At 42.7% G+C, this 15,503-nt stretch overlaps 1 protein-coding gene across 1 annotated transcript in view; it reads right to left on the bottom strand.

Moving 5' to 3' along the window:
• FASN (fatty acid synthase) overlaps positions 1 to 15,503 on the bottom strand; it is a 91,059-nt gene that overhangs the window by 58,150 nt on the left and 17,406 nt on the right. Inside the window, exons 6-14 of the mRNA XM_073311577.2 lie at positions 15,245 to 15,367; positions 14,375 to 14,490; positions 13,927 to 14,061; positions 10,016 to 10,475; positions 9,434 to 9,621; positions 8,706 to 8,895; positions 6,586 to 6,680; positions 6,011 to 6,145; positions 5,447 to 5,650 (exon numbers count right to left, since the gene is read on the bottom strand). Coding sequence (XP_073167678.1) covers positions 5,447 to 5,650; positions 6,011 to 6,145; positions 6,586 to 6,680; positions 8,706 to 8,895; positions 9,434 to 9,621; positions 10,016 to 10,475; positions 13,927 to 14,061; positions 14,375 to 14,490; positions 15,245 to 15,367 — 1,646 coding nt within the window. The remainder of the gene's footprint in view (positions 1 to 5,446; positions 5,651 to 6,010; positions 6,146 to 6,585; positions 6,681 to 8,705; positions 8,896 to 9,433; positions 9,622 to 10,015; positions 10,476 to 13,926; positions 14,062 to 14,374; positions 14,491 to 15,244; positions 15,368 to 15,503) is intronic.

The raw sequence follows: 15,503 nt of genomic DNA, 5'->3' as shown, positions 1-15,503 counted from the left end.
TAGGTTGGACATTAGGAAAAACTTCCTATCAGAGTGGTTAAGCACTGGAATAAATTGCCTAGGTGGGTTGTGGAATCTCCATCATTGGGGATTTTTAAGAATCCATGCAAGGGCTTTCAACTTCTCTAGAGAAGGCCCTCTATTTTTTGCTCTTGCAGCTTGAAAAGGAGGCAGAGGACCATAGGTCAAAAGCCCCAAAATATTAAGTACTGAACCCTGAAGCTTTTCAAAGGAACCTCTGAATATCCCAAGATGTTGCTATTCCTGAATTAGGGTTATTAAGAAGTAGAGCCATAACAGAGTGGGCTAGTTCCTGTTTCTCAGAATCAAGAGGACCATAGCACTGGACTGCTCCGGAACGTGGTTCCTGCAGCACCAATATTCATTCTTCCATAGTACATAAGGGATAAAGAGTCTAGAGACACTCGAACCAGCACCTGGTAATCTAGGGGAGAGCAGCCCTTTGGAACGGTTGTCCTGGGATCCCAAGAGAACCTCAGACGAACAGACCCCAAAAGGAAAGCCCCTTTTTCTTTTCTGCTTCATGGGACTTCCAAGAGCCACTGGAACTATGAAAGGTGCCTTCCTCTGCACCATCTAAAGATCTTAGGTCCACAGACTCTGGAGGGAGGGTGGGGGCATTATGACAAGAGAACTCTTGAGTTGAATTTCTCACCAGCCTTCAGCACAGAGGGAAGCTCAGCAACCACAACTCACAGTTGGGGAGATTTTAAGACTGAAAGTCTTCCTGTGTCATGCACTACCACAGCCTGAGAGAAGAACACCTAGGATAAAGAAGAAGAGTTGAAGGGGGCAGATTTATCCCCTTTGTGTTGAACACTGGCCTTCATGGCGCATGTGCCACCCTAACTGCCAGCTCTGTACCTATGTGGCTAGACAGCCAACTCCTGGATCTGTCTGCGGAGGCCTATGTAACTGGAAGCAAGCTTAGGGAAGCAAGCTTAGTTGAGATCAAGTGGAGGTATCCATTGTCACACCTGAAAACAATTATGACCCAAATCAGCCGTGAAGACTAATCAGGAAAAGGGGATATTGTGAGTTGTTTAAGAATACTTTACTAGAGGCCCATGTGAAAGACTGACAGTGTCCTGTAATATCTTGAACAAACCTTATTGAATTAAGATGAACTTTACTGCATTATGGTGTTAATACCTTTGGGTTACACTGAATTAAAAATGCAGCCATGTACGTTTTGTTGTGGCACTGTAAGTACCTTCTCTAGTAGGGAGTGTGATGCTAATGAACTTCCTCTTATTAGCCTTTGATGCCACCTCCCTGTGGAAATATGCACATATAGTTCAAACTGGATTCTCCAGAGACCAACAAACTTGGTTAAAAGCCTGGGTTTTAAGCTGATGCAGGGTCTTCTTCCTAATTCAACAAAGGGATAGGACCCCTGGTCCATGGAGGGCACCAAGACTTACAGGAGGGTTGGAAGAACTTGGCCTACTGAGGCCTCAGAAGACTGAGTGCTTGTTCTGAGCTGCAGCTTTGATTAACTTGTAACTGCAAAGAAATCCCTAGGGTGGGATGATTCCTGGTAAGTTTATTAGCATGTGGGTATGTTGTTTTATTGTTTTTAAATATGGATTCTCTAATGCTTTTTTACCTTAAGAATAAAATAGGCTTGCTTAGAAAGAACTGTGTCGTAATTCGGATCTGAAGCAATCACCCTAATCAGCCTGAAGCAAAAGCAAGCATGTGTGTTTAGGCAGCCTGTCTTTGCTGGGAAATACATAGTGAAGGCAGGAAACTGTGCAGCTTGGATATACTCCCTTCTGACCAGGGTGAGATGTAGTCCTCCATCCAAAAGAGGCACCGGTTGGGAAGCTGGAAGCCTGAGAGTGGGTGAACTTGCTGGAGCACTGAGGGGAAATACACGTGTAGTTGCTCTGAACTGGGACAGCCCTAAAAAGCCACAATCTCACAACTGAGGAAGAAAGCTGTGCTGGTTAAAAAAAAAAATCACTAGGTTTAGAGGGCAAGTGAAGGCAGCTACAAAAAATAAAACAAAATGTAAGAAAGGGGAAGTTGATCTTAACAAATAGAAATTGGAAGCTAGGAACTGTAGAAAATTTATAAGGAAAGCAGACAAACGGAGAAGTCTGTGGCCAGCAGAGTTAAAGACAACAAGGAGGACTTCAAATATATTAGGAACAAAAAGAATACTAACAACTATATTGGTCTATTACTAGATGGAAAGGGTAGAATTATCAGTAATAATGCAGAAAAGGCCAAAGTGTTCACTAAATATTTTTTCCCCGTATGTGGGGGGAGGGAAGAGAGAAAAAACCAAAATAATCGGTGGGCTTTTTGATGTAGTCATATAATATCATATCTTTCCATTCCACTAGTATCTCAGGAGGATGTTAAACAGCAGCTATTAAAGTCAGACATTTTAAAACCAGCGGGTCCAGATAACTTGCATCCAGGAGTTTTAAAAGAGCTGCCTGAGGATCTCACTGGACTGTTAAATGTTTGGTTTTCAATAAATCTTGGAACACTGGGGAAGTTCCAGAAGAAAGCGAATGTTGTGCCAATATTTTAAAAGGGTAAACATGATGACATGGGTAATTAAAGGAAAGATTTATCTTGCCCAGGGTCAATGTCAAGGAGATTAATGAGATAATGGAGGGTAATATAATTAATGCCATTCAACATGGGTTTATGGAAAATAGATTCTGACAAAGTTATAATCTCCTTTAAAAAAAAATCAGGTCTGGTTGATAAAAGTATTAGTGCTCATGCAATACACTTAGACTTCTGTAGGGGCATTTGACTTGGTACCACATGTCTCAGATTAGAAAACTAGAAAGATATAAAATTAACCATGGCGTATATTTAGTGGATTAAAAGCTTGTTAGGTCTCAAAAATGTAATTGTAACCAGGGAATCATCATCAAATGGGTGTATTTCTAATGAGTTCCTGCAGGGATTGGTTCTTGGCCCTTCACTATTTAACATTTTTAATCCATGACCTAGAAGAAAACAAAAATCACCAATAAAGTTTGCAGATGACACAAAAATTGGGGTAGTGATAAATAATGAAGGACAGGTCATGGATTAAGAGCAATCTGGATTGCTTGGTAAACTGGGCACAAGCAAACAATGTGTTTTATATGGCTAAATATAGAATATAGACCATACTTACAGGATGGGGGATTCTATCTGGGGAAGCAGTGGAGGAAGTTTATTCTTGGTGAATAAACAACTGAACATGGTTTCATAGTACAACGCTGGGTCAGAAGAGCTAATGCGATCCTTGTATGGATAAGCAAGGGAATCTTGAGTAGGAGCATAAAAGTTGTTTTACCTTTGTATTTAGCAATGGTGTGACTACTGATGGAATACTGTGTCCGGTTCTGGTGCCCACAATTCAAGTAGGACGTTGATAACTTGGGGAAGGTTCAGAGAACACCCACAAGAATAATTAAAGGATTAGAAAAACATGCCTTATAGTTAGATGGTGCTCCTTGAGTCTATTTAGCTGAACAAAGAGAAGGTTAAGGGATGACTTGATTACAATCTATAAGAACCTATATGGGGAACATATATTACTCTTCAATCTAGCAGACACAGGTATAACACAATCCAGTGGCTGAATTTGTCTAGACTGAACTTCCAAACTGGAAATAAAAGTGTAAATTTTTAACAGTGAGTAATTAACCATTGGAACAATTTACCAAGGGTCATGGTGGCTTCTCCAATCACTGGCAACTTTTCAAATCAAGGTTAGAAAGTTCTACAGCCTGTGTGAAACAGGTGGTCAGACTAAATTCCTTCTTACCTTGGAATTTATGAGTCACCCAATGCTTTCAAATGCTCTTAACTTTCTGAAATATTTCATTTTAGTTTAAAATTTCTCTACATCTGGGCTGAGCACCACAGCAATAACTTTTAGAAAGCTGAAGTGAGTTTTGCCCATTTTTGAGTTATGTCGGGTAAAGTAGTAGATATATTTTTGTACACTCCTAAGAAAAAATGGCTGTATTTTCAAGATGCAACTTTCCACCTGACTAGTCCTTAGAGTCCTTGTCTCTATTGCAATTTGCGATTTGTCTTCTCCTGCAAAAAAATCTCATTGATTTCAACAGCATTACCTGCAAGGAGTAAGGTGAACAAGATCTGGCCCCAGGATAATGAAACTCAAGTTTATAGGAACATAAGACAATGCAAACTCATAATATCAATGTTAGCTGAAATGCAGCATGGGAACCACAAGGCATGGACTGGCTGTATGGCCTTAGACAAACCATTTAGGATAACATTTCCAGGAAAATCCACCAATTTTTAAGCTAATTTGACACCTAGGCATTTTCACAAGTTGTAAGCATCCATAACTTAAGCTGAAGTCAATCAGAGCTATGAATACACAGCACCTTGGAAGCGAGTGGGGAGGAAATGAGACCTGACAGGTCTGAAATGAGAGAGTTACCCCAAAACTGATGTCCTCAAAATTAGTGGACACTTTTGAAAGTGAGAGACTTTTCCTTAGTGTTTCAGATCCCAACTGCTATCCTCCCGTAAAAAATTAAAATAAGTACTTGTCTTCCTCGCTCTCAAGAGCGATGTGAAGTTTAGTTAGCTAACATTTGTACAATATATGGAAGATGCAACATTACATAAGCACTACGTATTATTATTCTTTGTAACATAGGTGTGGTATTGCATTGCTATCCTTACACTGTGTATTTTAGTTGTGTATGTTTTTGTTTTGTTTTTTTTTAAAACACTATGCAGCTGTGAAAGTGAGCAATTAAATGAAAGGGATTAGTGTTGAATTATCTTGATAGAGTAGTTTACTCTTTCTAAAATAAAAGGCCCAAGAGAAATTAGATACAAGCATAGAGAAGATTCAGAGACAGGTGTGGATGAAGTGATTCAAGATCTAGGAAGAATTCCTCTATTTAGATACTTATATGGCCCTCATCACCATGGTATCCAAACAGCTATCAAGTACTCTTAGACAAAAAAAGAGTGACACTTTCTGATCTCCAGCATTGCTTCTTGCTGTACACTGCAAGCCTCCCATTCAAGTATTGGCCCAGCCTGATGGTGTTTAGCTTAATAAGATCTGACAAGATTACAACCCAAGGTAGTAAGACTTCAGGCTCTCTTCCCTACTGCTTTACTTCCCACACACACTGTTAGATCATCCAAGCTCCTAGTTTCTCCTACTCGTTCACCAGTTCAGACAGTTGATTCTGCATGCCTGTGTTGTTCTTCCCCCGCCCCCCCAAGTAATGTGCAAAGGCAAGTATTTGGATGACTTGACTGTGTGGGTGGGGATGTGGTATGGAATATGTTGGGACATGTTGATTTTTAATGCTAAATCAGGGAGACTAGAAATGGCTGGGCAAGATGTTTTCAGCGCGAGAAAAGCTAAGATGTTCCGTGATTCTTCGAACCTTCCCAAGTGCAGTACCTGTAACAGGGCATGAGGGGCAATCTCCACCACAACAGCATTGTCTGGAACATGCCTCAGACCTTCCTGGAACAGCACTGGGCTCACCAGGTTGTTCACATGGTACTCGGCAGAGGAATTCTGAGCCAGCTCACTCTGCCACTGAGACTCAGGGATAGAGGTGCTGATCCAACGGGCTGAACGAGGCTTTGCATTTGGAATTACCTACAATAGACCAACAAGAAAAAAAAATATATAGATGTCACAGGCCAAGACCAAAAAACAAAAAAACAAACCACAAAACAAAAAACACCCCACAATGCTAAAAAAACCAAGCCCCAGGCATTTGCATGAACCACTTTTCTCAGCTTGTGAGCTCAGGCTTCCTCTTGCTGGACGTCCAAGGGCTTCCAACTACCTGTTCCACAGAAATCCAGCAACTGTTATTGCATGCAGCCCAATCTCTTCTAACTCTCACACATGAGGATCTCCTTTCAGCCCCTCTCTCCCACACCATGTAGGATGCTAGTCATGGCTCCTTTTATCCACAAGCCCCCAGCATAAGCCATCACTCAGGGACATTACCTTCTGCAGGGCATTAAGTAGGACTGGTGCAATAGATGCCATGTAATATGAATGAAAAGCAACGCCAGCGCTGCGCACCTCCTTTGCAAACACTCCTTCCTTTTTCAGTTTGGCTACAAACTCATTCACAATGTCCTAGGAAATGGGATAGAATTGAGCAAGAATTATTATTTCATGGAGTTTGGGCATCCAGCTTTCCTCGGTCATTAGCCATTTGATGAGGCTCTATGCTCCCATTAAGTGGTATCACTGCACTCCCCTCATATTCCTCGTGTGAAGGTGATGCAACATCCCAGTGAATAGAATACTACTGAAATACAAGATCACATGTTTTTTTTGTTCCTAGTCTGCAAGACGCAACAACTCTGATTCCCATCAAGTAGCACTTAAGTGTTTAAATTCAGATGCAAGAGTCAAGGTCCCTCCCCCTACTTTGGTTTAACCTACTACCCTTCTTTCACTCCTAGGGTTCATGGTGTAATTCCAGTAATGGAAGACACACCAGATGGAGCCCCAGTTTTCAGCCTTGGAAGGAAAGGTCTCTTAGGAAGGCAGGTTTCCATATGTTTGCTCACCTGAGGCCCTGAAACAGTGACAGTGTCTTCAGAGTTGTGACAGGCAGGTACCACGCCAGGAGGACAACGACGCTTACATTCCTCCCACGTCAGACCTGCAGAGGAAAAATCCTCAAGATGATTCAAATGTTCCCAGGAAAAATTATGCAGCAGCTTATGTAGCCAGGTTAACCCCAGAACTCCTGACAGTACGGATTCTGACTACCCTGCTGGATTCAAGATTTTGGGAGACGGATAATCCTACAGTCTTGTCAGGACCTTACGGTTTTAGAATGCTGACCCTCACTGCAGTATCTGAGCGCACTGGAGGTGGCAAAACTGACTTTCATGAAAAAAAATCAATCCCTAAATTTTGGGATGAAGTTCTTGAAGTCCATTATATCCCTCTCCATGAAGAATCAAGTCAGACAGAGCTCTGAATTGCTTATGTAAAACCCGCAAGATTCCACCAGCTATCTGCTTTGAGATTACAGACAGAAGGATCAAAATTTCATCCCCGTGATAGGGAAAATGACAGAATTCTAATATATACTTTTCATGTAAACCTCAGATTTAGACAAAAACTTACACTATCTGAAAAACCTATTAAAAAAGAAAATCTCCCTCTAACAGTTTACCTTGTCCTGAGCAAGGAATGCCATTCTTAAAACTGGAGAGAATGGTCAAATTCTGCTCATTTACAGTCTTTGTGAAATTAGGGTATTGCCATTGAAGTCAAAAGTTACTATGGATTTAAGCTAGTCTATGAGAGTAGAATTTGGCCTGGATCTGTCACATGGGTAAGAGGCAATGGACAAAATCTGAACTCAAATTCTGGTTATGAAAGATCTGACCTATTATATGCAGTGACTCCCAGAAATGATCAGTGATAAGTAAATGACTTACATACTCATTAGCAAGCTAAAGAGAATTCTAAATGAGTTGGTTCCCAGTGGAAATATCATAGAAAGTGAAACACTAGAATTATGCCTGTAGCAAGTAATGTATAAATGCTTTAGTCCCCAACACAGCTGCCCCAATCTATAATTTTTGGCTCCTAACTTGAATATTCGTAATTATCAAATAAGGTGTTCATGAAACAACAACAAGAAAATAAAAATAGCAAAAGCTTTACTTGTAACCAATAGAGAAGTTGCCAGACCAGACCAGAGTCTGTGTAGTCCAGTATGAAGTCTGACAGTGGCCTGAGGACTGGCCAGTTATGGAACAACACGCCCACAGAGGAAGTTTCTTCCTAGCACTGCTGCCCTCCGCATCAGTTAAGGTTGGCTTATGCCCTGGAGTAGGTAGGTTTATACCCCTTAGGATAAAATTAACTCATTATCCAAAAAAAAAAAAAAAGGTTAATTTTTTAAAATCCTACTAAGTTCTTGGCCTCAAATGAGGTCTTGTGGTAGTAAGTTCCACAGGCCAGTTATGTGTTGCGTCAATATATTTACTTTTATTTGTTTTAAATTTGTTACCTTTTGATTTCATAGAATGTCTTCTTGTACTTGTATTCTGTGAAACTGAGTGCCCAATTTAACTTCTCTAGGAGATCTGTTTTGGTTCTTGAAGCATAACAAAAAAGCCACCCTGTCCTTTTTTTGTGTCTTCTATAAATTAGACTGTCCTAACCTTTTCACTCCATCATACCAAAAAACTCCACAAACCAATTCTTCCAGGCTTCTAATTATTTGTCACCCACCTATCTCTGAACCCTCTCTACTTCTGCTTTTGAGAGAGTGACAAGAACCAGGCAGTACTGCAGGTGAGGGGTTACCACTGATTTGTATTATAGTACTTCTGGTATTTTCTAGCTTTTTTTGGTTTGTTTTTAATACATCCCAACATGTAACCAGGAAGATGAACACGTTGTCAAATTATGACCTATAAGAGTTTAGAAGTATTGGTGATTTTTTAAAAAAACTGAACAGCTTTAAACAAAGATTTCTCTCCCCACCCACTTTCCCCACTGTCATGTCAGACAGCCCAAGTTTACAGCCTCTCATGGAATCAGTTTATTACAATTAACAAACAAGACAGGAGAGAGAGAGCAAACGCGCATGCATACGCGCGTGCACCCATGCATGTACAGGGATATTAGCCACCTAGGAAATGATATGCTCCTAGCTACCTACCAACAGCAGCCATTCCTCCTGGGGGTAGTTTGGCCTCTTTGATGCACCGCCCCCTCCAGTAGGCAGCAAGAATGGCCTCTTCATGACTTAAGGAGTTATCTGCATAGCCACAGGCCAGCTCTCCTACTGAGTGACCAACAATTCCATCAGGCTGCAGATCCATGGCCTTCAGCATGTCAATCTGCGCAATCTATGAGGAAAAACAGTATTACCAACGTCACATCAGATGCCATACATCTGGGATGGTTGTGATAGGCATATTAGAAATGCCAAAATAGGCTTCCCTCCTCAGAGCAAAGTCCTTTCCTAATCTTACTGCTGCTTCCTACCCCTCACCTCCAAACAGAGTTCTGGCCCTAAATGGAGGAAGTGGAAGGATCCAAGTGCCTCCCCCCCCCACGAAATTTCTTCTTCTTCAGGTCCCTTCCACTGTCTTCCCACTCCCACAAGCCACTACTGCTGTTGCTGCTGCTCCTGGGCGGTGGAGGTGGAACTGCCCACAACTGCACTGTATGCTCAGCCCTAAGACCGTGTAAGCACAGCACATATACACATTTCCTAACAATGCCAAAGGCACACTCAAACCTGGCTTGCACATCAGGCGTGCTCCTTAGCAGCTTACACAAGACTATTAGAAGGATCAGGAGCTGAATGACAAAGGCAGTATTAGTGGTCAAGCAGACACACTTGGAACAAAACTGGGAAAGGGCCTCAGCTTTCACCCTTACCTGAATAGCAGCAAGGCCAACAAATGCATGAACAGCATCTTCAAACGTGTTCTCATCTGCGTGCAGGAGCATGTCAGACACCTTCAGTCCAGTGTCCTTGAGAGCCTTATCGGAGCGCAAGATGGACTGTTGAAACAGCTCAAGCTTCATCAGGCTAAGGCCCATCCCCTTCCACTGTGTTCCCATGCCTGTGGGATGAGACGAGAACATGAGCCTTGCTCATGGCAGTATGGCCATGGGTAGGGAGAGCTGAGCATTTGCTCTAGCACAGGGAAGATATAAGAAGAATTCAGTCTAGGAGAACATCTTGCAGACCTCAAATCCCCACAGTGAACATGATGCTCTGTTTTTCAGTCTCCTAGGATTTGTTACCAGGAGAAGGGAAATTGTATTAGGTGGAGGATTATCTGCAGATAGTCCACATGATCAATGCAGTAAACAGGAGAGCCTGAAAAAAAAATCTTAGTGCACATACCACAAAACTAAGCAGATCAAGGAACAGAGCATAGAATCAACAGACAGCCTCAAGCTTCCAAAGATACAGAACAGATAAGAGTCTGATCCACCTTAAAGTGGAATTACCTGAGCAGATGTACCAGAGGGGCCTCCCAGATGTTTGAGTCTGCTGAACCTCCTTTATGTCACTCTGACTGCCAATTAAGGTGTAGCCCCTGTAGGGCATGGATGAAATAGGGATCCCAGAGATATCATTGAGCAGGCTCACAAATGAGCTGTACTCCCTCAGGCTTCTGCTTTGCTCTATTAGCATTTCCACTGCTTCCTGTGTCCTGCCACAAACTTGGACCAGTCGTGGCAAATTGTGCATCTCCGGAGGGTAGAATTTCTTCTTATTTGGTCTCAGAATGACATGGACATTAGAACCTCCAAAGCCAAAAGAATTGATACTGACAAGGCCTCCTTTTACTGGGGTTGGTTTAGCAACCACCTGGACACGACCATCTTGTAAGGCTGGAATTTCTGGATTTGGGGTGTTGTAATGAATGTTTGGAGCCCACAGCCCATGTTCCAGAGAGAGAATCACCTGGAGAGATAGAGCAGAACAGAACAATTATGGCTTAGATTTTTTTGTTTTAACATACACCTTTTAGTTTTGTTCTACAAATGGCTGAGTATATAAGATAGAATTGCACTTAGATGGCTCCTTTGGTCACTATATTGGATTTTAGAACACTTCACAATAGGTAAATAGGTACTATTGTCCCCATGTTACAGATGGTGAAACTAAGGCACAGAAAGACTAAGTAGCTTAGATAAATCAAGGCCACACAGGAAGTCACTAGCAGAGCTAGTATGATAATTCTGAAGTCACAGCTCTCTGTCCACACTCTACCCAGTAGACTGTGCTGTCTTACTTGACAAGTGAATCCAGTGTGCTAGGAATATCACCCCCCTTCTCCCCTCACTCTCAGCTCATCCCTCCACAAAATCTGCACTGCCCAGCTCATTTTTTCCTTCCTCCCATGGTGCCTCCCAATCCTCTTCTTTACCGTCACCAAATCTCCCATTTCTACCTTTTCTCTGCTGTATGAGAAAGCTATTCCCAGACTGACAGATCTAGCTAAAGGAGTCTCTGTCCTGCTCTGCATGTTTTTCCGATCGAGGTACAGGGCCAGCATGAAAGAAAAGTTATGAAGTAACCCACCTGTTTCAAACAGACTGAAAGCAAAAACGACTCCCAACTCATGGTTATGTATGCACTCAACCCCAAGACGGGAGCTCCTGGGGAAGGACAGGTATTGAGGCTGTGCAAATATTCCCCTGTGGCACAGGCAGTTCCGGCCAGAAATTATACAAGCAGCTGCCGCCTCAAAACCACACCAGTTATTGGTATTACTGCAGTGTCCTCAGGCCCCAACCAACATCCCCCTGCTGTTCAGAAACAACCCTCAAGGGAGGTGGCTCTGATGAGAGACAGACAGTGATAATAGGATTATTTTCCTGAATTGAGTATCAGATCTGGACGCCAAGTCAAGAAAACAAGACTACAAAGTCTTCTGGGTTCCAACTCTCAGTGATGGAAACATTCCCTGTACAAGCTGAGAAGGCTGCTGTGGACCTGGTCTAGTGTTTTATCGCAGATGCCTATACACCTGCAAGGTCATACTCAAACATATTTGAAGAATTTAGAAAGGATTAGCGTGTGCACCCACTAGGCTCCCCCAGAGACAAACTATGTAAGTGGAATTATATACGGGATTTTGTCTTCCCTGGATAGCAGTTAGTTAAACACTGGTATCTGAACTCCTCAGCCTAGATTCTGCTGCCATGGGAGGTGATTTAGGGAAGACTATCATGCTGAACTGGGTAAGATGGAATTCAAAGCCATTTTCATTAATATAGACCATGAGCATAGAACTACTTTATCCATATGGGCCCAGTTAAAGTGGAGGTTTAGAAGTAAGACATTGTGGCTTTTATCTCTGACTTTCCACCACTAGGAAAGCAGTGTTGATGGCCAAATGGTGTTTCTATTTCAACTGAACCTTTGGGAGATGCTTGCTATCAACTTAATGAGTACTAGATTCAGCTCCCTAGAAGGAGGCAACTCATGGGGCTGGAGGAGGGGAGGTTGTTAGGAATAATCCCTTACAAAGGGTTTTTACTGGATTGTTTAAAAGCCATTGGGAAGGAGGCTGGGGACAGCATGGAGTGGAATTAAATGGGCTACTATTATTTACAAACTTCTATGTCCTATTTTATTTGTCAGATGTAATTACACTGTAAAAAGTGGGTGGGCAGTACAGCTCAACCACATAAAGAGATGGGAATGGGTCCTTGCCATGGGATGTTCCTTCCAATTGTTCACTACAGCCACTTGTTGCATCTTTAATTAGCTTGTAAGATCTTGGGGGTAGGGACTGTCTCTGTGTCTAGCACAATGAGGCCCTGATCCTGACTGCAGCTTCTAGGTTTACCACAAAACTAAAACATTTATATAATCTGAAAAGAAACCACAATATCCCCACTAAGCACAAGCTGCAGAGGGGTAGTGGTGGCAGAAATCCCTACCAACAGGGTACAGACCTACCTTCTGGCTTAACTACTGAAGGTCTGGTCAGTGTAGGAGAGAGTTCTCATATCAGAGAATCCTTGGAGTACACCTTGAGCTCCATTACAGAGACAGTGAGCCCAGCACTAAGGGCTCTTAGGTTGGAGCTGTCACCTCGGATCGACATCAGTTGGGGAGTTTGGAGGAGCCCAGCTCAGTCCCACAGGAGAAATCCAAAGGACTTCTATGGAGTCACTGTCAGAGGCTGAATGGCCTCATGCAATGGAATGGACACAGGGCCAGCGACAGATAGTGTACTTGGCTGAGAGACCCTCATGAAGAAGTCAGGTCTCTCAGACCAACACCAAGTCTACGTTCTGCTCCACCTCACCAAGAAGTATCTTGGAGACCAGGGAACTGTGCCAGGGAGTTCAAAAATCCACTCTGGTAAAACAGAGACCATAGTATAACTAGGATAACCAAGCTATTTACAGGCCTTCAGTACAATGTAGCAGGGACAGGCTCCCATGTTTTCCATGATTCTGTGACCACTTCACTTACTGCAGAACTCATCCAATGCCTCAGAATAGAGCTTAAGAATGCAAGTTTTCATTTAGAAAACAAGACCGCAGTTCCTAGATATGGCAACAAAGAAAATCCTCTCAGCGTGACCTGAACATAACCACCACAATATTTGCCTTAGCCTGAAACAATAACTCTGACAGACTGTGCTGCTTCCATTTATGTGGCCATGTTAAATTGTCATCACTAGGCTTCACGGCTAACTGTCAAACACTGTTAGCTAGCACTCTGCTGAGTAGTTTAGCAGACACTCATCCACCAGTGTTGGCTACAGTAGCAGATAATGGGGCATGTGTGGGCCAATTGGTTGCTCTGAGCCAACTGGGAGTTCAAACCTGTGTCTGCTCCCCCACCACCCCTCACTTGAAATCACCTCAACCCTTGCCCACAAGTGACATGGGAGCAGGGGGAAAAAGATGCATCCCCTACCCAATACAAAAACTTCCAGCCACTTCCTGAGCACCAACAACCCAAGCTGCTTGCCATCCTTCCTAGGTGCCAAGTGCCCCAAACTCACCCTCATCAAGTTATGTCACAGCTTTTCATAGTGATGCATAAAATAATTGAATATCAAACTCACTAAGAAATACAGTAATGACAATTAGCCATTTAATAAAGAACCCTCTGTTCTCAATGCAATTTAAGTGTCTGCAGACTTTAGGACTAGAGAGAGACTAGACAGTCAGGTCTCGGTCTAAGAATTTAGATCCTGCTTGTTGTAGAGCATTTGGAGCCTTTATGAAAACCTTCAAATGAGGCAAGAGGCAATAGCAGAATGGGCTGCCTGGTTAATGAGACAACCTCCTTAGTCTCTCTCTCTCCACCAGAGCTAAATTCCACAATGGGTCAGTGCACAAGGCACGATATCTACAGATGTAATAGTTGAGAAACAATGTCTTACCTTGGCTAGTGCAGCAAGCCCAGAGGCAGGTTCTGGGTGACCCATGTTTGACTTGGTTGATCCAATCAACAATGGCTCTCGCTCTAATTGACAGAAAATATTTGCAATGCCATTCACTTCCTGAGGATCCCCAACCTAACAGAAAAGGAAATTAAGTCAGAATGATACTTTATACTAAGCATGCACAACATGAAGTTGGCAGAAGAGCCCCTGTCCCAACGTCTCTAGGCTAAAAACAAACCAAACCCCACAACCACCAAGGATTGTGAAGGGAATAGCTAGAAATGGGAAATCTAGCTCCTTCCAGTTAAATTGGAAAGAATAGGGGGGTGCGCGGGAGAAGAGAGAGAGGAAGGAAATTGAAAGGAAAGAAAAGGAAAGGATGCTAAAATTGGAGGGAAAGGGGAAGAGACACAGAGATAGGAGACAATGGTAAAATTATGCTAACCTTGGTGCCTGTACCATGAGCTTCTACATACTCCACTTCTTCAGGGAGGATCCCAGATTCTTTGTATAGAGAACTGACCAAATCCTGCTGCATCTCTCCAGAGGGAAATGTCACGCCTGGAACAAGAATCATTATCAATTACCCATTCCCATCTGGGAGCAAAGTTTCAGCAACCTGTTCATTAATTAGGATTACTAGGTTTCTGAATGCATCTGATGCAGTGAGCTGTAGCTCACGAAAGCTTATGCTCAAATAAATTTGTTAGTCTCTAAGGTGCCACAAGTACTCCTTTTCTTTTTAGGTTTCTGAGGGAGATCCAAATATACTTTTAGGGTTTATGCTCACGTTTCCAGCACTAAAACTGCAACAAGTCAATCTCTCAGTGAGAGGAAGGGGAAAAGGGAAGGCCGGTCCTGGAACGAAACTGAAGTTGTAGGATTTAAACTTTAATATCAAAGACCCTAGGCTTCTTCTCATCAACCATCTACTAGATTGAGCAGTGCTCATGGAACTGAAGCTCTCAGGGAGAAGGAAAAGTAATTTTTTGTATCCTCTCCTTTCCCATCATAATGCCAATAATTTGCAACTTAGCCAGTGTAACATCACTGGGATACCCCTGGGGAGAGCAAAGTTGATCAGCTGAACATCCTCCTGTTACCTTCATATGGAATAAAGTGCTAACCATTTAACTAGATTCACTTATGACAAGAGAGGGTCAGAATTTTCCACTAATCAGGAGAAACGGATCTCCCAAACCCCAAAAAAGGGAAACTCCAGAAGAGTTAGCAAAAGCCTCAAACCCGCTGTTCTTGGGATAAACATTGAAAAGAACACTAGTATCTCATGGTCTCCCAGAGATTTGAGACCTACCTTGCTCCTTAAAACCATCAGTGTTACTCCCTGCATTGACTATTGTGGCATAAATCCGTTTGGCCATGGATTTCTTGGTCATGAGAATGACCACTACAGCTTCAGAGCGGCAATAGCCATTCCCTGTGGGCAGAGGAAGAATGAAATAAAAGCAAAGAGAAATCCAGACAGCCCTGCATATGACAAAACAGTGAAGTACTGTGCGCTACAGTGTCATTCCTGAAGAGCCTCAAAAGAATGATCATGCCTTTAGAAAGGC

The sequence above is a fragment of the Lepidochelys kempii genome, chromosome 14 (genome assembly GCF_965140285.1).
Source record: "Lepidochelys kempii isolate rLepKem1 chromosome 14, rLepKem1.hap1, whole genome shotgun sequence".
Taxonomy (NCBI): Eukaryota; Metazoa; Chordata; order Testudines; family Cheloniidae; genus Lepidochelys; species Lepidochelys kempii.
Note: the sequence above shows the minus strand (reverse complement) of the source record. Positions and strands in the feature narration are given on the sequence as shown.